The sequence below is a fragment of the Ranitomeya variabilis genome, chromosome 2, assembly GCF_051348905.1.
Source record: "Ranitomeya variabilis isolate aRanVar5 chromosome 2, aRanVar5.hap1, whole genome shotgun sequence".
In the NCBI taxonomy this organism is placed as follows: domain Eukaryota; kingdom Metazoa; phylum Chordata; class Amphibia; order Anura; family Dendrobatidae; genus Ranitomeya; species Ranitomeya variabilis.
Window position 1 is genome coordinate 622,974,471 of NC_135233.1, and position 22,919 is coordinate 622,997,389.

The 22,919-nt window shown below is 51.6% G+C and overlaps 1 protein-coding gene across 3 annotated transcripts; it reads left to right on the forward strand.

Annotated features, from left to right (window-relative positions):
• The first annotated feature begins 1,587 nt into the window (after window positions 1-1,587).
• On the forward strand, window positions 1,588-21,419 carry PDPR (pyruvate dehydrogenase phosphatase regulatory subunit). Of its 3 annotated transcripts, none has more exons than XM_077288916.1 (18): window positions 1,588-1,712; window positions 1,971-2,195; window positions 3,506-3,639; window positions 5,225-5,306; window positions 5,378-5,541; window positions 6,011-6,132; window positions 15,713-15,830; window positions 16,092-16,241; window positions 16,693-16,885; window positions 16,963-17,087; window positions 17,171-17,326; window positions 17,414-17,547; window positions 18,544-18,692; window positions 19,628-19,740; window positions 19,818-19,912; window positions 19,993-20,082; window positions 20,153-20,335; window positions 20,491-21,419. In XM_077288916.1, the coding sequence occupies exons 2-18, from the start codon at window positions 1,981-1,983 to the stop codon at window positions 20,860-20,862; spliced, it is 2,595 nt and encodes an 864-aa protein (XP_077145031.1). In that variant the 5' UTR covers window positions 1,588-1,712; window positions 1,971-1,980; the 3' UTR covers window positions 20,863-21,419. The 3 variants fall into 3 exon arrangements, with proteins under 3 accessions (XP_077145031.1, XP_077145032.1, XP_077145030.1); XM_077288917.1 differs by having other exon boundaries at window positions 1,600-1,705; XM_077288915.1 differs by having other exon boundaries at window positions 1,666-1,804.
• The last annotated feature ends 1,500 nt before the right edge of the window (window positions 21,420-22,919 follow it).

The following is a 22,919-nucleotide window of genomic DNA, read 5'->3' on the forward strand; positions in this document are numbered from 1 at the left end:
ACAGTGGTTTACCCCCACATATGAGGTATCAGCGTACTCAGGACAAATTGGACAACATCGTTCGTGGTCCAGTTTTTCCTTTTACCCTTGGGAAAATAAAAAAAATGTTGCTAAAAGATCATTTTTGTGACTAAAAAGTTAAATGTTCATTTTTTCCTTCCATGTTGCTTCTGCTGCTGTGAAACACCTGAAGGGTTAATAAACTTCTTGAATGTGGTTTTGAGCACCTTGAGGGGTGCAGTTTTTAGAATGGTGTCACTTTGGGGTATTTTCAGCCATATAGAACCCTCAAACTGACTTCAAATGTGAGGTGGTCCCTAAAAAAAATGGTTTTGTAAATTTTGTTGTAAAAATGAGAAATCACTGGTCAAATTTTAACCCTTATAACTTCCTAGCAAAAAAAAAATTTGTTTCCAAAATTGTGCTGATGTAAAGTAGACATGTGGGAAATGTTATTTATTAACTATTTTGTATCACATAACTCTCTGGTTTAACAGAATAAAAATTCAAAATGTGAAAATTGCGAAATTCCGTTTTTTTCACAAATAAACTCAGAAATTATCGACCTAAATTTACCACTAACATGAAGCCCAATATGTCACAAAAAAACAATCTCAGAATCGCTAGGATCCGTTGAAGCGTTCCTGAGTTATTACCTCATAAAGGGACACTGGTCAGAATTGCAAAAAACGGCAAGGTCATTAAGGCCAAAATAGGCTGGGTCATGAAGGGGTTAAAGGATAGGGACGTTTCCAGGGTGGGGTATAGGAGTCCATGACATATCAGGTTTTTTAGTCGGGGGATAGGGATATATCCAGTGTTGGGGTATAGGAGTCCATGACATATCAGGCTCCTCTTTGTCTGTGGCAGGCACTGACATATTCCGTTGCTATGGCCGCTGCACTTTACTCTTCCCCCAGTATTATTTGGTAGTTTCTCTTCCTCCTCCATGTAGGTGAAGTCTGGGAGGAGATCAGACAGTCTCTTGAGGTGAGTGTCCCCCACTGCGGAGTATTTGGGGCACCTCAGCAGGAAGTGGGCCTCATCCTCCACGGCCTCCTGGGGGCACTGCTGGCAGAGTCTGCTCTCTCGGGGCTTGTAGTTCTGTCGGTGCCGCCCGGATTCGATGAGTAGGCTGTGGGCGCTCAGTCTGTACCGGCTCAGGATCTGTCGATCTTTGGGGTTTTCTGTCTCCTTCCTTCCTCTCTCTCTTCTATCTCCTTCCTGTCTCTTCTTCCTTTCTCTGTCCCTTCCTCAGTCTCCCTTCTGTCTCTCCTTCCTTCCTCTCTCATCTCTCCTTCCTTCCTCTGTCTCTCTCCGTCTCCTGTCTCCTTCCTGTCTCTCTCCGTCTCCTTCCTGTCTCTCTTCTCCTTCCTTCCTCTTGTCTCTCTCCTTCCTGTCTCTCTCCTTCATTCCTTCCTGTCTCTCTTCTTCCCTCCTCTGTCTTCTGTCTCCTCCTGGACTCTGGAGCGCTGGACTCCTTAGCTCCCGCCCCCGTGCTGTGATTGGTTGTTGATCAGACCGCCTTTAGCTCGCTGATTGGTTGTTCGGTGACCATGTGCGTCACCTAAACAGAGGAGCGGGGCGGTCCTGGGAGGCGCTCTCTGATTGGCTGACTGGCTAGCGCCATGACGTCATCTGACGGGACGCGTCTCCCGACGGTCAGCTCGTTTTTATAAGTGGGAGAAACACCGGAAGCGGAGAGGTCAGAAGTGACTGAGCCCCGGGGAGAGCAGGGCATGGACCGGACGCGGCCGGAGGCCTGATACCCTGGAGCGCGGCGCCCCCTGCGGCGCTGACCTCTGTGTGTGTACTGACCCTGTGTGTCCGGAGAGTCACAGCCCTCGTATAACGTCCTGTGTGGTCCAGGGCTCCGCTGTCACCGTGGCAACTGTTGCCAGGGCCGCCATGATGTCCTAGAGCCGAGCCCTGCCGCTCTCACCGCTCACGCCTGTGTCCCTTCCCCGCAGAGTCGCCGCCATGCACGCCCGGCTGCTGGCAGACGTCTGGGGGCCGGCGAGATGGCACGGCTGGCGGAGACTGTGCCCCCCACAGAGAACGGCCTCCACGGAGCCGCAGAGCCTGCCCCCGCGTGCCCAGGTGGTGATCTGCGGAGGCGGCATCATGGGCGCATCTGTGGCCTATCACCTCACCAGGCTGGGCTGGCAGGACGTAGTCATACTGGAGCAGGGACGGTGAGTGCGGAGACCACCAGCCGAACAGGGAGCGCAGCTCTGGAGGGAAGCGCAGGGTCCGCCGTGTATGTACTGAGACTGCGCCAGCCGAACTGGGAGCGCAGCTCCGGAGGGAAGCGCAGGGTCCGCCGTGTGTGTACTGAGACTGCGCCAGCCGAACAGGGAGCGCAGCTCCGGAGGGAAGCACAGGGTCCGCCGTGTGTGTACTGAGACTGCACCAGCCGAACAATGGGCACAGCTCCGGCAGGAAGCACAGGGTCTACTGTGTGTGTACTGAGACTGCATCAGCCGAACTGGGAGCGCAGCTCCGGAGGGAAGCACAGGGTCCGCCGTGTATGTACTGAGACTGTACCAGCAGAACAGGGAGCGCAGCGCTGGGTTCGCCATGTATGTACTGAGACTGCACCAGCGGAACTGGGAGCGCAGCTCCGGAGGGAAGCGCAGGGTCCGCCGTGTATGTACTGAGACTGTACCAGCCGAACAGGGAGCGCAGCTCGGGAGGGAAGCGCAGGGTTCGCTGTGTATGTACTGAGACTGCGCCAGCAGAACAGGGAGCGCAGCTCCGGAGGGAAGCGCAGGGTCCGCCGTGTATGCAGTAAGACTGCACCAGCAGAACAGGGAGTGCAGCTCCGGAGGGAAGCACAGGGTCCGCCGTGTATGTACAGAGACTGCACCAGCAGAATATTGAGTGCAGCTCTGGGGTATAATACAGGAGCTAACTCAGGATCCGTAATGTATGTACACAGTGACTGCACCAGGAGGATAGTGATTGCAGCTCTGGTGTATAATACAGGATGTAACTCAGGATCAGTAATGTATGTACACAGTGACTGCACCAGCAGAATAGTGAGTGCAGCTCTGGGGTATAATACAGGATGTAACTCAGGATCAGTAATGTATGTACACAGTGACTGCACCAGCAGAATAGTGAGTGCAGCTCTGGAGTATAATACAGGATGTAACTCAGGATCAGTAATGTAATGTATGTACACAGTGACTGCACCAGCAGAATAGTGAGTGCAGCTCTGGAGTATAATACAGGATGTAACTCAGGATCAGTAATGTAATGTATGTACACAGTGACTGCACCAGCAGAATAGTGAGTGCAGCTCTGGAGTATAATACAGGATGTAACTCAGGATCAGTAATGTAATGTATGTACACAGTGACTGCACCAGCAGAATTGTGAGTGCCTCTCTGGGGTATAATACAGGAGGTAACTCTTTATCTTTTGTGATGAGCAGTGATTACTGGCTCCCCTGGGTTTTCTGTGTCCCTACCCCTCATTCTCAGCGTCTCTGTTTCTGCAGGTTGGCCGCTGGCTCTACGCGGTTCTGTGCCGGCGCTGTGAGTACGGTGAAACATATTTCTATAGAGACTGAAATGGCCGATTATTCCAACAAGCTTTATCAGCAGCTGGAGGCAGAGACCGGGGTGCCTACAGGTTAGTGATCCTCCGTGGAGATGTGCGTTATATACAGCATTGTGGAGACCCCATTACACAGCAGAATTCTGCAGTTTAACAGCTGAAATCTCCCAGAATTCCTTGCTTGATCAGTGTCTGCCCTGAGCTCTAGTGATTTTCCTTCAGGATAGTGATCTGACACTGGACAGACATCGGACGTAGTGACAGGACTGCAAGTAAATGCCCCTGCGTGTGGAACATGGGACTGACTCTTTACGGTCCAGTCACTTTAATGTTTTTGAGCTTTGAGTTGGAGAGAAGGAAATGAAAGTGTCACATCCGCACATTGACATGATCATTCTTTTGATTTTCTGCTACTTTCTGCACCTTCCTTTAATCCCCCTCCCATCATTGTGACCTCCTATGATCCCCCTCCCCCCATACATCATTGTGACCCCTATAATCCGCCTCCCATTATTGTGACCTCCTATAATCCCCTTCCCTCATACATCATTGTGACCTATAATCCCCCTCACCCCATACATCATTGTGACCTCCTATAATCCCTCTCCCATCTTTGTAGCCTCCTATAATCCCCTTCCCTTATATGTCATTGTGACCTCCTATAATCCCCCTCACCCCATAAAACATTGTGATCCCCTATAATCCCCCTCCCCCCATACTCCCACTCAGGCGGGAACAATAATTATCAATGCTACAAAGCTTTCCAAATGCACAGGACAAATTCCGCTGCCACCAGCTCCGATTTCTTAATTATTAATGGGATGCTTGCCCATCCCCCACAGCACACGGCCAGCCATGAGATGACATGATCTGAACGCAATGTAAGTGTCCTCTTTAACTTTAATCCCATTTTATTTGTGATTGTATTGTGCATATGATTCTTGTCTCCTTTATAATATCTTTTTATACCTCTGTAAACACTGCCTACCTTTTTTGGAGTAACATATAAAATTACTAGCTTGTCTCCCCTGCTCTATAATGAACTGTCGCATCCTCTGAAGTGAATTACGCTACTAATCTGGGTTGGCTCCGGACCCGTTATTAAGTAAGAAATTGGAGCTGGTGGCAGCATACTTCGTTCTGTGCATTTGGGAGGTTTTGTAGCGACTGCGGCGTTGATAATTATTGTTCCCGCCTGAGTGGGAGTAGTTATATCACCCTCGCTGCAGCATGCCCAATAGCCAGTACATAGCAGTACCCTGACTGACCTGAGGGTAAGGGGGGCGCCAGAGAGCTGCAAGTTCCAAACCGGAACTGGGAAGTGGGATATAGATAAATCCCCTTCAGAAAGAACAAGGGGCAACCAAACAGCTCCGGTTCATGACAAATTGGTGTGAGTGGTGGGGATGATAAAGATATCCTCCCTGTGAACCGTGACATATTGGTGGCAGTGCGGTTGGATTCCTGACACCCCCGTTCCCCTTACGTTATGGTGACTTGTGACCTCCTATAGTCACCCCGTCCCCCTTACGTTATGGTGACCTGTGACCTCCTATAATCCCCCCCCAATCTGTCCTCTTTCCATTATGGTGACCTGTGACCTCCCTGCGGTGGTCCGGCCTGTATGGGGCTGATGCTTTCCGCTCATTGTGTCCTGCAGGCTACAAGCGGACGGGATCCATCTTGCTGGCGCAGACCCAGGATCGGCTCATATCTCTCCGGCGTATGATGTCGCGGTTGAGGTGAGAGTTGGCGCAGCCTCCATCTTTGTTATTGTTGAGGCTGAGATTAACACTTTGCTGTTTATATATAGAATGAAGGACATCCCGTGTGAAATCATTGCACCACGGCGGGTTGGCGAGCTCCACCCCCTGATTAATATTCATGATCTGGTGGGAGCCTTGTATGTACCCGAGGACGCGGTGGTGTCGACAGCGGACGTGGCTCTGGCCTTGGTTACTGCGGCACGGAGTAAAGGTAAGAGAAGAAGAGAGCAGGTGGCTGGCCGGGCTCTGCTTTCGGGGGCTCTCCTTTCGGGGCCTGTGCTCTCGGGGGCTCTGCTCTCGGGGGCTGTGCTTTCGGAGGCTCTGCTCTCAGGGGCTCTGCTCTTGGGGTGTGTTCTCTCGTTGCTCTGCTCTCGGGGGGCTGTGCTCTGGGGGGCTGTGCTTCGGGGGGCTGTGCTCTGGGGGGCTGTGCTCTGGGGGGCTGTGCTCTCGGGGGGCGTGCTCTCGGGAGGCATGCTCTCGGGGCCCTGCTTTTGGAGGCTCTGCTCTTAGGGGGTGTGCTCTCGGGGCTCTGCTCTTGGGGCTCTGCTCTCAGGGGATTGCTTTTGGGGGGTGCTCTCAGGGCTCTGCCCTCGGGGGTCTTGTGTTGGGGCTCGTTATCATTTGGGGTGAATCATTGTAAGGGCCGTTTAATAACCCCATCTCTGCTGTGCTGTCTGCAGGCGTCCAGGTCCATGAGCACACGGCCGTCAACCACGTCCTGATAGAGCGGGGTCACGTGAGCGGCGTGGACACCGACCGCGGGCAGATCGAGTGCGAGTACTTTGTGAACTGCGCAGGCCAGGTAATGGGGGCCGGTAGCCCCAATAATAGGGCAGCCATCTCCTGGAGACTGTTATTGATAATGCCCCTGGGGGGCTATAACCAACCCTGTGTCACTTGCTCCAAGCGCCCGCCATGGCTGCTACCGAGGGCGCTAAGCAGAGCTAGCGGGGAGTGCTGGCAGAATCGTCTACTAACCGGAGCATTTTCCTGTTCGGGGGCTGACAACCTGCCCTGACTTCATCCGGCTCCTAATGTATCCGGATACACAGCGCTAGAGCGAAACTCTGCACTGCACTAACCTTCTGTTCTGCAGCTTTGTTACAGTGGATCAGTGCGGTGCCCTGTATCCGTCCAGTCACAGCGATACAACAGGGATGAAGAGAGCGGGCTCTTGGTGGATATGGTATATACTGGGCTCACTCAGTATTTGTCGGCTGTGTACTCCGGGTCTTCAGGTCATTAGTGCGTCAGTCGGCCGCTGTGTCGGCTGTGTATTCCGGGTCTTCTGGTCATTAGCGGGTCAGTCGGCTGTGTACTCCGGGTCTTCTGGTCATTAGCGGGTCAGTCGGCCGCGGTGTCGGCTTTGTACTCCGGGTCTTCTGGTCATTAGTGGGTCAGTCGGCCGCGGTGTCGGCTGTGTAATCCGGTCTTTTGGTCATTAGCGGGTCAGTCTGCCGCGGTGTCGGTTGTGTATTCCGGGTCTTTTGGTCATTAGTGGGTCAGTCAGCCGTGGTGTCGGCTGTGTATTCTGGGTCTTCTGGTCATTAGCGGGTCAGTCGGCCGCGGTGTCGGCTGTGTACTCCGGGTCTTTTGGTCATTAGTGGCAGGGCTGTGGAGTCGGTAAGCCACAGTTGCGACTCCGACTTCTGGATTTTATCAGGTTCCGACTCTGGCTCCGACTCCTTCATAAATGGCCAATTCGTAACAATAAATTTACTGTTGTAAAATATTAACATCGTGCTTATTCTGTTTCTCACCATCATATAAGTAATCAGACCACTTACAGCAAAAACTATATTTATTAGAATATAGCAAATAACTTTTAGAAACTTTTCTAAACTCTTGTAAGTAAATATGCAATAAACACTGTTATGCAGTTAATAAGAAGAAATCTATAAATTTGTCATCAGAAAAAGTATTGCCTCTGTCAGATCCTCCTTCATGGATGCCCTCAAATCTGATCTAATTATTTTGAGAGCAGAGAACAACCTCTCTACACTAACTTGGGTTGGTGGCAAAGCAGTAACCACTCGGGCAACATCTCTGACAATGTCAGGATACAGAGGAATCGCTTGTTGCACTGTTATTTTTGACGGTCAAATTTCTCAATTTTTTTAGTGCACATGAAAAATTCTGCTGAAATGTACTGGCTGTGTTCTTTGATGGGGATGACGACTCTTCTATGCGGGAACGCTTTGCACGGTCCTTGTGATCCAAATATTTTTCGAAATGAAATTCTTCATCAGTTGATGAGGGTGAAGATGTGGCAGGACGACCAAATTCTTCTTGTTCCTCCTGACTGTTCTGCAACCCTTTCATCCTTACTGCTATTTCAAACAGAGCTTCTTTTCCTTTAGTTAGCTGTTGATCATCTAGAAGAATCCGATGCATTGGGTCTACATAAACAGCTGCCAAAAGAATGTTATTTTGTAATAGTAGCTCCTCTCTCCGTTTCATTGATGTAGCAATGCCACTTGCAATTAACCCTCCTCTTTGGGACAGGCGAAACATCAGGTTCTTCCACTGCTTTAAGAAAATACCTGGAGTTAAGTCCTCTGCTTGTAATTTTTTAGTCACTGTAAATGGGTGCTCTAGCAATTTTTCCAGCTCAGTCACCTGATTCCACTGACTTTCATTTAGCGTCAGTTGAGGGTTAGCCATGTCTACAAGAAAGGTTTTCAGTTCAACCAAGCGCTGAATCATTAAGTAAGTACTGCCCCATCGTGTGGCTTGATCAATAATTGCCCCTTTTCCAGCACGTCTCTTCAAAATTGAGTCAACTTTAGGGGTTCTGGCAACAGTAGCCAATTTTATACGGACTCCCATGACAGCACTACGAGAGAGGGGATCCGCCCTTCAGGAACAGGAAACCTACAGATACAAAAGGGCGGCACCTCTCCTCTGCATCAGTTGGTTTCCTGTTCCTGGAGGGACAGGATCCTACAGATGAATCCTATGGATCCCAGGCCGGCCGGCCGAATCTGGTAGCGGGGGGGTCTCCTACCTCGGCCGGTGCGGATGTCCCTGGAGACGCCACGGTGGTCCTGGGTGGACTGCACGTCGGTGGCGTGTTGCAGCAGGGAGCAGGGTCCGGAGGATTCCTGATCTCCATTATGTGCTGGCATCGGTAAGTATAGCCGCCCCCCTCGGTCCATGCGGCGGTGCAGCGGTGTGGTGGGGTGGCGGCGTCGGGAGATGGACGCCGACCGGAGCGCTGCTGCCGGGGGCGGAGTCAGCGGGTGCTTCCGGGTTACTGGATGGCTGCGCATGCGCAGTCTATCCAAGATGGCGGCGCCCATCGATCCTGGAGGCCGGATTCCTCATTAGCTACCGCTGACCTCCCAGCTGCAGTCTGGTCAGCAGAAACCAATGGGATGGCGCCAGGCACCCTGCTGACCGGAATCCAGGGGGATTTAAGCAGGTGTCGGATTTAGAGCCCTGCTTTTGGCCACATCTTCATCATGGAGAGTGATGGTGAGCAGCAGCCTCAGCTACTGGATGATGTGCGACAGAAGCCCTTGGAGAAGAAGCATGTCAGAAGTGACCAGTCCAGCCGTAAAAGCTCGTCCAAGCAGGGATCGAGAGCTTCGACTGGGAAAGAACCCCCTCGTGTTCCGGTACCTTTCTTTGGCGTACGCTGGTAAGTGATCTATGTGAATGTTCACTCAGTGACCCTTATACTTTGTCATTCTAGGGGAAGAAAAGTACAAAGACGAAACATAAGGAGTGCGCCCTATGTCGAATCCCTTTACCAGATTCTTGTCCAAAAAAATTATGTGCCCCCTGTATACAGCAGACGGTGAGGTCTACAGGTGTGGTAGGGGTTAAGTGACATCAGGTCTGATAGAAGGTATCACCCTTATTGTCCTCCCCTAGGTAGCGGAAGAATCTGTGAGTACGGCTAACTTAAAGGAGATGATCTGTATGGAAGTAAAGGAATCCCTGCGGTCTCTTTCCCAGGCGGGAAGTTCAAAACATAAAACTCCCTTAATCTCTGATTCTTCGGAGGAAGAAAGAGAAGAATGTTCCTATGGCTCTATTCCCTCTTCCTCGTCATCAGAAGAGGACTCTGGCCGATTTTGTCTACCTCTGGACCGAGTTGATAAATTAGTTAAATCAGTCAGGGGTACGATGGGCCTGGAAGAGCCTAAAACGCAACCTTCCAGACAGGAAATAATGTTCAGCGGATTAGACCATAAGAGACGTAGATCTTTTCCGGTGATTGATAAAGTTCAGGATTTGATTCTCCGAGAGTGGAAGAAACCGGAGAAGAAAGGCTCATTACCACCAGCGTTAAAACGCAGGTGTCCCTTTGAGGATGCAGCCGTTGATACCTGGGACAAGGCCCCTAAGCTAGATGCTGCGGTGGAGAAGGCATCCAAAAAAGCCTCATTACCATTTGAGGATATGGGGACCCTTAAAGATCCGCTTGATAGGAAGGCAGACACCTTCCTTAAAGGTACCTGGGAGATGGTGGCCGCAACATGTACAGGCAGATCTTTAATGGTCTGGCTCGATCAGTTGGAGTCACAACTTAAGGAAGGCGCGTCCAGGAATACAATCCTGAATGCGCTCCCGGTAATTCAAGATGCTGCGGCCTTCCTGTCAGACGCTTCATTAGATTCGGTCAGAATGGCGGCCAGAGCAGCAGGACTTACCAACGCGGCTCGTAGAGCCTTATGGTTGAAGTGTTGGTCTGGTGACATTCAATCAAGGTCCAAGCTCTGCGCTATCCCATGCAAGGGGGAATATCTCTTCGGGCCAACTCTGGATGAGTTGCTTGAGAAAGCAGGGGATGATAAGAAGAAGTTCCCTAATTTGGCATCAGCATCTTACCGTCGTCCTTTCAATAGAAGGAGATTTGGCCGCGGAAGAAAACGCGTATCCTCACCTTCTAGAGATAATTTTAGATGGGAGGATAGACGCAGGAGATGTACGGGCTACATGTTTCGCCGTTCCTCAAAAGAACGTAAAAAGCCAGACCAATGACTAGCAATCCCTGTGGGAGGGAGATTGGCAGCCTTCTCTTCCGCATGGTCTGACATCACAAATAGTGACTGAGTCCGAGGCATTATATCAGACGGTCTGAGACTGGAGTTTAATCACTGGCCTCGTGATAAATTTAAATTAACCCCCTTACGTTCCTCCACTGTTGAACAGACAGCTTTGGAAGCAGAAGTCATGAATTTGTCCTAAAAAAGTGCTGATTGAAATCCCAGATTCAGAAAGAGGAAGAGGGTTCTACTCTCCTCTATTTCTGATTCAGAAACCAGATAAATCATTTAGAACTATCATTAATCTTAAGTCCCTTAATGAGTTCCTGGTTAATAAAACCTTTAAAATGGAGTCAATCAGTTCTACAATAAAGATGTTGTTCAAACACTGCTTCATGGTAGTTGTAGATCTAAAGGATGCATACTATCATATACCTATCCATGAGAACTTCCAGAGGTTCCTAAGGGTTGCGGTATCTATAGAGGGAATTGTTCGTCATTTTCAATTTAGAGCCCTTCCCTTCGGCATTTCAGCAGCACCTAGGGTGTTTACTAAAGTAGTTGCTGAGGTTATGGCGCATTTACGGGAATTCAATATCCTCATTTTTCCTTATCTGGATGATTTCCTTATTGTGGGAAATTCAGCAGATCATTGCCTTTCACAAGCAAAGACCGCTACGACCAAACTAGAACGTCTGGGCTGGATTATAAATTATGAGAAATCCCGTTTACAGCCCCTAAAAATTCAGAGATTCCTTGGACTGTTATTAAATTCAGAGACCCAACAATGCTGTCTTCCACCTGATAAATTGCTCCACATTCAACAACAGGTGTTAAAGGCGATTAATAGACCGTCCATGACCCTTAGACAGGCTATGTCACTGTTAGGATCCCTAACTTCGTGTATTCCCGCTGTCCGTTGGGCCCAATTCCATACCAGACCTTTGCAGTTTGAGGTTCTGGATAATGATAGAGCCTTACAGGGGTCCTTGCAGGGTCAGGTGACGTTAAGTCCTGTAGTTCTTACTTCTCTCAGATGGTGGCTAGAAGAAGACAATCTGTCAGCAGGAGTTCCCTGGGTGACGCATGTGACTCGTGTAATAACAGACGCCAGCCCTACGGGGTGGGGGGCACACATGGGTGACATCGTAGTTCAAGGGCTATGGGACCCCCAAACGTCAGCCTCTTATAATCAGAGAGGGTTAATGGCAATTGAATTGGCAGTTAAGGAACTCCTCGTGTATCTACAGGGTCACCATGTCAAGATCCTCTCCGACAACCAGGTGGCAGTGGCCTACGTAAATCACCAGGGTGGAACACATTCCGAATCTCTGATGGAAGTAGCGGACCGCCTGCTCCAGACAGCAGAGAGCCATTTACTATCTTTAACTGCACTGCATTTAAGGGGGAAAGAAAATATAAAAGCAGACTTTCTAAGCCGCAACACCTTAAAACAAGGGGAATGGTCTCTGAACAGAGACCTCTTCAATCAGATTGTCCACATGTGGGGTCATCCAGAGGTGGACCTGTTTGCCACCAGGGACAACAGAAAAACAAAACAGTTCTGTTCCCTAAATCCCAGGGAGAATCCGTTGGCAGTGGATGCTTTCCTGATCAAATGGGATTTCTAATTGGCTTATGCCTTACCCCCGCTGGGTCTATTACCTCTTGTGGTCAGGAAGATAAGGGAGGACCGAGCAAGGGTCATACTGGTCGCCCCGTTCTGGCCCAGAAGGGCTTGGTTTGCCTGACTCAGGACCATGTCGGTGGAAGACCCCTGGGTACTCCCGGACATTCCAAATTTACTCCATCAAGGTCCGATCAGCCATCCGCAAGTGAAGGGGCTTCATTTGACGGCATGGAGTTTGAGAGGTCGTTGTTAAAAAACAGAGGATTTTCCCCAAATTTAATTGATACCCTTATGAAGAGTAGAAAACATATAACAACAAATATCTACTCTAGAACCTGGAGGAAGTTCCTGGCCTCTTCAGATTTTAAAATCGAAGAAGGGATACCAATTAACCAGATTTTAGAATTCCTGCAGTAAGGGTTAGAGCTAAATCTATCTACAAGTACGTTGAAAGTACAAGTATCAGCCCTAGGGGCCCTGTTTTCTTGTAACATTGCTAATAATTATTGGGTATCAAGGTTTATAAAAGCTTCTAGTAGAGCTAGACCTATACACAAGAACAGGTCGGTGCCTTGGGATCTCAACCTAGTCCTTTCAGCCTTGACTAGAGAACCGTTTGAGCCCTTACATTCAGCCTCAGTTAAATTATTGTCCCTCAAAACAGCATTTTTAGTAGCAATAACATCTGCTCGTAGGGTAGGGGACATACAAGCGCTTTCTAGACTCTCCCCTTATACAGAGTTTCTACAGGACAGAGTAGTCCTAAAACCGGACCCAGCCTATTTGCCAAAAGTGGCCTCACATTTTCACAGATCACAGGAGATAGTGTTACCATCATTTCTCCCTAATCCTTCTAATACTAAGGAAGAACTACTCCATACGTTAGATGTTAGGAGATGCCTGTTAGAATATATCGCAGTCACTGACGCTTGGAAGAGAGATAATGCGTTATTTTTATCCTTCCAAGGTCCTAGGAAAGGGCTTAGAGTATCGAAATACACACTAGCGAAGTGGATTAGGGAGACTATCTCTCTGGCTTATACTGCAGGTGGAGGTCCGGCTCCACAGAATCTGAGGGCGCATTCCACCCGGGCCATGGCTACATCCTGGGCGGAAAGATCTGGAGTATCAATCGACCAGATATGTAAGGCAGCTACGTGGTCGTCCCCTTCCACCTTTTTCAAACACTATCGGTTGGACTTGGGGTTCTCCTCTGATCTCACCTTCGGGTTAAGGGTGCTACAAGCTATAGTCCCTCCCTAAGGTAGTTTTACATCTCTGTAATTCTCTCGTAGTGCTGTCGTGGGAGTCCGAATAAAGCATTAAGCTACTTACGGGTAGCGGCATTTTTCGGAGGCCCATGACAGCACCCTTAGTTCCCTCCCTTTTCACGTGGGGGTTGCACTTCCTATAATGTTTATAATGAGATATATAGATCTCACGTGTGGTATCTAGTTATAATACAATGGATTAATTTTGTATATAAACTGTATATAATATTGTGTGCTACTAACCACGGTAGTCCTCTCAGGCTCTAATATACAACTGATGCAGGGGAGAGGTGCCGCCCTTTTGTATCTGTAGGTTTCCTGTTCCTGAAGGGCGGATCCCCTCTCTCGTAGTGCTGTCATGGGCCTCCGAAAAATGCCGCTACCCGTAAGTAGCTTAATGCTTTCTCACCTTGCCAATCAGTGCAGCAGCATGTCCTTCTTGCAGACTGTCTCTTATAGCCAGCTGTAGCGTATGCACAACACAGCGCATGTGATGAATGAAAGAACGTATTGACACAGTTTCAACAAGATCATCTAAACTATCATGTTGCTGTTCATCCGAAGCAACTTCAGTTTGCTCCTCAGTTACAATACTGTGTTCCTCTATTTCAAACATTTCTGTGTCTGTGGACCCAGAATGTTCTTCTAGCTGCTGGTCACCATCATTACTCTTTCATTATCTTAATAGTACTTATCATATTTGAAGCATTGTCAGTTACGACAGAAAGAACTTGCTCTGTCATTGTCACAGTAACTTTGTCACTGACAAAATATCTTGCAACTGATGGCTGCAAAGTTCTCTGCTCCTTTGTTTGGCTGGAAGAGCTGGGCACTGGTTCATTGGTTTGGATGCAGTCTTTCTCATCCACTGCTTTCAGTACTTCTGGATGAAAGCGCTGTAAATGTCTCTTTAGATTAGAAGCTCTGGTAGGAGCATTTTTATCTTTGCCTGAATATGCACTGGTCTTGCCTTCACAGCATTTGTTTTTGTCTGGCTCATTTGTCATACACTGACAGACATAATGTTTTCTATCTTGAGTGATGGTGAAATGTTCAAATACAGCTGATTTAATGTGACGCTTCTTTGACATTCTCAGGTTTTTAATTCTGCATTCACAATCCAAATGACAATTGTTTTTCTTAAAAACAATTGTACAAAATTATTGCCAGGTCGTACAACTGATATAGTGGTCAGTAATACTGTTATTCCTCATGTACTCATAGTTAACTGATGCAAAGTTTGTTGAAAGGATAATACTTCTTACAGTCTTCCTCTTCTGAGTAGCAGCTGTGAGATGCTTGGAAGACGCACACCTAGTAAACATCTAGTCTAGAGGAGCTTTACTACTAAGAATTTGCAACACATTTTCACTTTCGGTTTCATACATTGTAAGTAGGGGGGTTGGGGCAGCATGAGGTTAAGGTACCGTCACACTGAGCAACTTTGCAAAGAGAACGACAACAATCCGTGACGTTGCAGCATCCTGGATAGCGATCTCGTTGTGTTTGACACGCAGCAGCGATCTGGATCCCGCTGTGCCATCGCTGGTCGGAGCTAGAAGTCCAGAAATTTATTTCTTCGCCAGGTCGGCGTGTATCGTCATGTTTGACATCAAAAGCAACGACGCCAGCAACGAGCATAGTGGGCGTCGCAGCGTCTCCTTCTAGCCAGTCGGTACACTCTGGCTGTTTGACATGGAGCTAACAACCAGCGAGAACGGGAAGTGAGTCGCCGTTACGTCACTGGATCGCTCCTGCATCGTTCTGGAGTTGCTGTGTTTGACGTCTCTACAGCGACCTAAACACCGACGCTCCAGCGATCTAGTTTAGGTCGGCTCGTTGTCTATATCGCCGCAGCGTCACTGAGTGTGACGGTACCTTTAACCAAGTATAAGATTAGATAAGGGCAGTGGAGAACAGTGACACACACGAAGTAAGAAATGTCTCTATCTCCAGCAGAACTGCTTATCACTGTTGTTCATAGTTTGATAGAACATATATATTTGAGTAACATTTATAAAATTCATATGAAAGTTCAATTATGAAATATTAATACACTTTGTTTTTTTTTTTTAAAGCTGGAGTCGGAGTTGGTACATTTCTACCGACTCCGACTCCAACCAAAACTAACTCCGACTCCACAGCCATGATTAGCGGGTCAGTCGGCTGTCTATTCTGGGTCTTTTGGTAATTAGCGGGTCAGTCGGCCGTGGTGTCTGCTGTGTATTCTGGGTCTTTTGGTCATTAGCGGGTCAGTCGGCCATGGTGTCGGCTGTGTTCTCCGGGTCTTTTGGTAATTAGCAGGTCAGTCGGCCGTGGTGTCTGCTGTGTATTCCGGGTCTTTTGGTCATTAGCGGGTCAGTCGGCCACGGTGTACTCTGCAGTTTTCACTCCAGTGAATGAGGCTTTATGACTCCTCGCTGCCGCGGTTCATCGCCCGGTCTGCGTCCTAAGCTCGTGTTCTTACCTTTGCTTCTCTTGCAGTGGGCCTACGAGCTCGGTCTGTCCAACGAGGAGCCGGTCAGTATTCCTCTTCATGCCTGCGAGCACTTCTACCTCCTGACCCGTCCTCTGCGCACGCCGCTGCAGGATACCACGCCAAGTACGTGCAGCTTGCTGACTGTACACTGCAGGGTTACTTCTGTCTGTGGGGGTGTTCAGGGGTCCTCATGTCCCAGGAGTGCACGTTATATCTTATACAGGATAGCGAGGGTCCGGTGCGGCGCCCTTTATCTCTATATGATCAGTCGTGGTAATTAAGGATGGCAGAATTCACAGGGGAATTCACAGGGGAATTCACCCCATACACAGGTCCAGTATGGCCGGCTGTAGTCAGGACCTTGCCCTTTGCCCCTGTCTCTAGGTGTTGTGGACCCTGATGGCAGGATTTACATCCGCAGCTGGCAAGGTGGTATTCTCTCTGGAGGCTTTGAGAAAAACCCCAAACCAATCTTTACAGAGGGCCGCAATCAGCTGGAAATCCAGAATCTGCAGGAGGACTGGGATCACTTTGGTAAGATGGACTTGGTCAGTAATTGTCGCTGATCATCTCTGTATAATCATTGGACAGAGTTAAAGGGATAGCGGATAACTTGCAGATTACTGGTTTCAGACCTCTGGAATACCCCGCAATCCCAGGTACAGCGGGCTCTGGGGTCCAGGGCTGTGCGGCCCGGTCTTATACCGACCCGAGATGGCGTGCGACGTCTCCTCCATTCATTGTGTATGGGACTGTCAGAGAGGGCCCAGCACAGCGCTCTGTCAGTCCCATGGACAGTGATTGGCGCAGAGATGGAGCATGTGCACCTCCACCCCTTGTAAGATGGGGCTCTGCAGACCCCCAGTGTTCTGTGTTATCCCCACTGAATAGGGGATAACCTACTATCTTGGGAATGACCCTATGAGAGGCCCCTTCTAGAAAGGGGTATTTCTTAGTTGCTGTACTTGTGGGGGTCTCACTGCAGAACCGCTGCTCAGTGCTCTGCTGCGCCGGATGCCGTCCCTGGAGGCGCTGGAGATCCTGCGTCTTGTCAACTGCCCAGAATCCTTCACTCCGGACATGCGCTGTGTGATGGGGGAGAGTCCGACCCTTCTGAGATACTTCACACTTGCCGGAATGAACTCCCAGGGCTGCTCTCTTGGAGGAGGAGCTGGAAAGTAAGTTCCCCCACACTGCCACCAACTGAGAGATTGACTTCCCTGTCTGAGACCACCGTCTATGCTTCTTCTCTCAGGTTCCTCGCAGAGTGGATGGTTTACGGTTACCCACAAGATAATGTGTGGCCCCTGGACATCAAGCGCTTTGGAGCCCTGCAGAGCAGCCGGACCTTCCTGCGGCACAGAGTGATGGAGGTCATGCGTGAGTGCTGGCCAGTGATTATGTCCTGGACCTGAGCTCTGATGGACCCTTACACCCATCCTCTGTGCTCTCCTCCGCTGCAGCGCTCATCTATGACCTGAAGGTGCCACGCTGGGACTTCCAGACCGGGCGACAGCTGCGTACCTCCCCCCTCTACGACCGTCTGGATGCTCAGGGTGCCCGATGGATGGAGAAGCATGGATTTGAGAGGGCCAAGTACTTTATCCCCCCTGGGAAAGGTCAGGAGCATCCACTGAGTGTGAGGCCTTAAAACCTTGCTAGGATGAAGCCTCCATGTTGTAACCCTGCTCCACCTTCCTCCACAGATCTACTGTCTCTGGATCAGAGCAAAACCTTCTACAAGCCGGACTGGTTTGATATCGTGGGCTCCGAGGTGAAGTGCTGCAAGGAGGCCGTGTGTGTCATAGACATGTCGTCCTTCACCAAGTTTGAGATCAGCGTGAGTTCTGTGTGCCCTGCGCCTCTCTGTGTGCACGGCGTCTCCTCAGCCTCCTCTCGTGCTCTGCGCCTACTCTCGGTGTCTCCTCGGCCTCCTCTCGTGCTCTGCGCCTCCTCTTGGCGTCTCCTCGGCCTCCTCTCTGCGTGCTCGGCGTCTCCTCGGCCTCCTCTCTGCGTGCTCGGCGTCTCCTCGGCCTCCTCTCTGCGTGCTCGGCGTCTCCTCGGCCTCCTCTCTGCGTGCTCGGCGCCTCCTCTCAGCGTCTCCTCGGCCTCCTCTCGTGCTCGGCGTCTCCTTAGCCTCCTCTCGTGCTCTGCGCCTCCTCTCGGTATCTCCTCGGCCTCCGCGTCTCCTCTGCCTCCTATCGTGCGGTCTCTGTATCCTCCTGATGACTCGGCTCTGTCCCGGTAACATCTTGTGTCTCATCTCCAGTCCCCGGGGCATCAGGCTCCTCTCGTCTCTCTAGCTGTGTGGGGGTCTCCTCCTGGCGTCCTTCTGGCAGTGTGGGGTCTCCTCTCAGGTCTCAGGCTCTCCTCCTGGCGTCCTTCTGGCAGTGTTGCGTCTCCTCTCGGTGGTCTCCTCGGCCTCCTATCGTGCGGTCTCTGTACTCTCCTGATGACACTGCTCTGTCCCGGTAACATCTTGTGTCTCGTCTCCAGTCCCCGGAGATCAGGCTCCTCTCATCTCTGTGTCGTGTCTCCTCCTGGCGTCTTTCTGGCAGTGTTGCGTCTCCTCTCGGGGGTCTCCTCGGCCTCCGCTCGCGCAGTCTCTGTACTCTCCTGATGACACGGCTCTGTCCCGGTAACATCTTGTGTCTCGTCTCCAGTCCCCAGGGATCAGGCTCCTCTCATGTCTCTGGCTGTGTCGTGTCTCCTCCTGGCATCCTTCTGGCAGTGTTGCGTCTCCTCTCGGGGGTCTCCTCGGCCTCTTCTCGCACAGTCTCTGTATCCTTATGATGACACGGCTCTGTCCCGGTAACATCTTGTGTCTCGTCTCCAGTCTCCGGGGGATCAGGCTCTGGACACCCTGCAGTATCTCCTCTCCAATGATGTGGACGTTCCTGTGGGTCACATTGTTCACACCGGGATGCTGAATGAGCGCGGAGGATATGAGAATGACTGCAGTGTGGTGCGACTCCAGAAACGCAGGTAAGGGTGGTCTTGTCATGTGACAGCGGCTGTGGACCATGGTGAGCTGTAGGGAATGGCTTCTCCTATGTGGGCCCTGCACCCTGTAGTGATGGCTTCCCCGGGGTTGGATGCTGTCAGGTTTCTGCTGACCACAGATGTAACGGGGGCATCCGATCATTCAGAGATGATGTCAGCAGTTATTTGTAAGCCGGGCGTCATCGGGGGTCCTGAGCTATGTGGCCGTACTGTTTCCTAGCGCTGAGCCCCCAGGATGCGAGTCTGGTCCCTGCAGCCTCCATGGCTGATGTTCTGCTTGTGTTGGTGCTGAATGTGTGATGTGAGGTGCAGCAGTCAGACCTCAGTGTCTGGACGCCACCTTTAAAGGGGTTTTCCATCTTCAGCTTAAGGCACCAAATGTGAAAAAAATAGAAGAGTGAACTTTACACGCCCCCTGCTGGTTCACCGCTGTGTTTCTGCCTTCCCTTGATGTTCTACTCGCCCCCTGCTTGTTCACCGCTGTCTCCATCTTAAATCCCCCCCCCCCCGATGTTCTACACGCCCCCTGCTGGTTCACCGCTGTGTTTTCGCCATCCCCTGATGTTCTACGCTCCCCCTGCTGGTTCACCGCTGTCTCCATCTTCCCCCCGCTGCTTGTTCAGGCGGCTGCAGCACTATGGTCATGACTACAGCACGTGTCCACTGCAGCCAATCACTTGGCTGTAGTGATGATGCAGATGTAGGCGTCCTGCTGAGCTCAGTGATTGGCTGCAGTGGTCACTCGCTGTAGTTGTGACATCACTGCTCAGACTGGTGGTCCGCGTCAGAGACCTTGGGGTAAGTAAGGTTCGTTTCCTAGTATTGCACAGACCACATCTTGGATTTAAAGGGTTTTTCCACTTTTCCTTTCCCTGTGAATCTCATTGGTTGGAGCATTAACCCTTTGTGTCCCGTAGCTTTTTCATGATCTCCCCCACAGACCAGCAGGTGCATTGCTGGTCATGGCTGAAGCAGCATTGGCCGAGCGACAGTGACTTGTTTCTTGAAGACGTGACCTGGAAATACACAGGTAGGAAGACATCACCCGGCGCTGCAGCACTCGGAGCTTGTGCTCTCTGGTGTCAGCCTTGCCATTTTGTCTTGCAGCTTTAAATTTGATTGGTCCCCGCGCTATGGATGTGCTGTCGGAGCTGTCCTATGCCCCGATGAGCCCGGACCACTTCCCGACCTTATTCTGTAAGGTTAGTGACCCCGTCGCCCGCTGCGGTCCACCCGTCGGCCCTGGCGCAGCCTCATCCTGCGCGTTCTGCCTTTCCTGCAGGAGATGAGTGTGGGGTACGCCAACGGCATCCGGGTGATGAGTATGACGCACACGGGCGAGCCGGGCTTCACCCTCTACATTCCCATCGAGGTGAGCAGCCAGGCCCCGGTACATGGAGGTGTCATTATACCCGTGACGTTCCTGATGTCTCCCCTCACAGTACGCACTGCATGTCTACAATGAGATCATGAGCGTGGGCCAGAAATACGGCATCCGCAACGCCGGCTACTACGCCCTGCGGAGCCTGCGCATCGAGAAGTTCTTCGCCTTCTGGGGGCAGGACCTGGACGCCTTCACCACGCCGCTGGAGTGTGGCCGGGAGTTCCGGGTGAAGCTGGACAAGGTAGATGAGACCCTGACGGCGCGGGCGACAGACGGCGTGCATGATCATGGTCCGTCACCGTCCAGTGCGGCTGATGCGCATTTTCAGCCCTGCACGCTTTTAGGGACGTGGTGGGGGGTCGAACGGTGTAACCGCTCTCTCTTCCCCTCCCCCAGGGCTACGACTTCATCGGCCACGACGCTTTGCTGCGGCAGCGGGACGAGGGGATAATGAAGCGATTTACAATGTTCATCCTGGAGGACCACGACACGGACCTGGACTTGTGGCCCTGGTGGGGGGAGCCCATCTACCGCAATGGGGAGCATGTGGGCAAGACCACCAGCAGTGCCTATAGCTACACCCTGGGGCGACACGTGTGTCTGGGGTTCATCCACAGCCCTAACCCCATCACCCCCGAGTTCATCAACCGTGGGGAGTACGAGATCGAGATCGCCGGTCAGAGGTTCCAGGCCAAAGCCAAACTCTACCCCTTCAGCTCCCTGTTCACACAGAGGCGCAGGAAGGAAGACATTGAGCTGGGCTACTGAGCAGGAGGGGTTAATGCCGCGGCCAGGGGTCCCACAGGGGTCTGGGGTTTATTCATTGGTTGTATGGAATGTGAAGGAAACGGCTCCTAATGCCAGCAGGTGAGTGTGGCCCCCGGGGGCCCACCTGCTGCACCGACACTTATCACTGATGTCTTTATGCAGTCAGAGGGTGGTCTCATTCAGCTGCAGTTACCATGGAGACCTGAGGGGGGACCCCCCCCCCCCTACTCTGCCACCAGATCAAAGAAGCAATATAAGTCGTGGGCCCGGAGGGTCTCCGAGGTGCGGACCCCATTTTGATTTTTATCTGATTTTACAACATCCGGTGACTGTTTCCATAAAGTTTCCGCCATGTTTGTGTCGGTTCTGGTGCCAGAGAGGACGGATCCATGGACCGTGAGTGATGGCCGCCCCCTAATCTGCAGGGCTGAGCGGCCCCGGACCCTCCACTTTATTATTACAGGGTCCCCTCCCCATAATCCAGCGCTCAGCGAGGTTTCTACCATTTCTACTCTTCTTGTACATACAGGAGCTGACAATAAATGTGTCCATCAGCAGCCGCCGCTTATCTGGAGTGTGATGGATCGTCGAGGGGGCACGACTTATCTCTTGGCTGGAGAGTGATGGATCTGTGGGGGGAGCGGGCGCCGCTTATCTCTTATCTGGAGTGTGATGGATCGTCGGGGGGCACCGCTTATCTGAAAAGTGATGGATTGTCGGGGGGGCACAAATTATCTCTTATATGGAGTGTGATGGATCGACGGGGGCGCCGTCGGGGCGCTGCTTATCTCTTATCTATCGACTGTGTTGGCGCCGGCCGTAAAGCCGAGCACAGCGGTGACGTCACTGCTGTGCTCTTCTTTACGGCCGGCACTGACAGTCAGTGCGGGAAGCTGACGGCGGGAGACGTGACAGACATCGGAATGTGAGTATGTAGTGTTTTTTTTTTTTTTTTAAAACTTTCACAATGGTAACCAGGGTAAATATCGGGTTACTAAGCGCGGCCCTGCACTTAGTAACCCGATGTTTACCCTGCTTACAAGTGAACACATCGCTGGATCGGCGTCGCACATGCCGATCCAGCGATGACAGCGGGTGATCAGCGACCAAATAAAAAGGTCCTGATCATTCCCTACGACCAACGATCTCCCAGCAGGGGCCTGATCGTTGGTCGCTGTCACACATAACGAGATCGTTAGCGGGATCGTTTCTACGTCACAAAAAAGCGTGACGTTGCAACGATATCGTTAACGAAATCGTTGTGTGTGAAGGTACTTTTTACCCTGGAGAGTGAAAGATTAGATCTGTGCCCCAGTCTGTGCTCATTGCAGCGGGAACCTGAAGGGAAGGCGTCTGAGCCCCCACTGCAGCAGGAATGGGGGGGCTGCACCCTGGGAGAGCCCCAAATATCAAGATTATGGACATTCAAACCGAAACACAGCGACGACTGCGGACCCCCAGCTGTGCGAGCATCGGGCTCCTGCTAGTCTGTGTTGGGGGGGCGCTGATCATTCACCTCTAAGCATGTGGCGGGGCACTGGTCTCCCTCCTTTGTAGGTGTGTGGCGCGGGGGGCATCAGTCGCCCTCCTCTGTGTAGGTGTGTGGCGGGGGGCATCGGTCGCCTTCCTCTGTGTAGGTGTGTGGCGGGGGGCACCGGTCGCCCTCCTCTGTGTAGGTGTGTGGCGGGGGGCATCGGTCGCCCTCCTCTGTGTAGGTGTGTGGCGCGGGGGGCACCGGTTGCCTTCCTCTGTGTAGGTGTGTGGCGCGGGGGGCATCAGTCGCCCTCCTCTGTGTAGGTGTGTGGCGGGGGGCATCGGTCGCCCTCCTCTGTGTAGGTGTGTGGCGCGGGGGGCACCGGTCGCCCTCCTCTGTGTAGGTGTGTGGCAAGGTGCACCGGTCGCCCTCTGTGTAGGTGTGTGGCGGGGGGCATCGGTCGCCCTCCTCTGTGTAGGTGTGTGGCACCGGTCGCCCTCCTCTGTGTAGGTGTGGCGCGGGGGGCACCGGTCGCCCTCCTCTGTGTAGGTGTGTGGCGGGGCACTGGTCTCCCTCCTTTGTA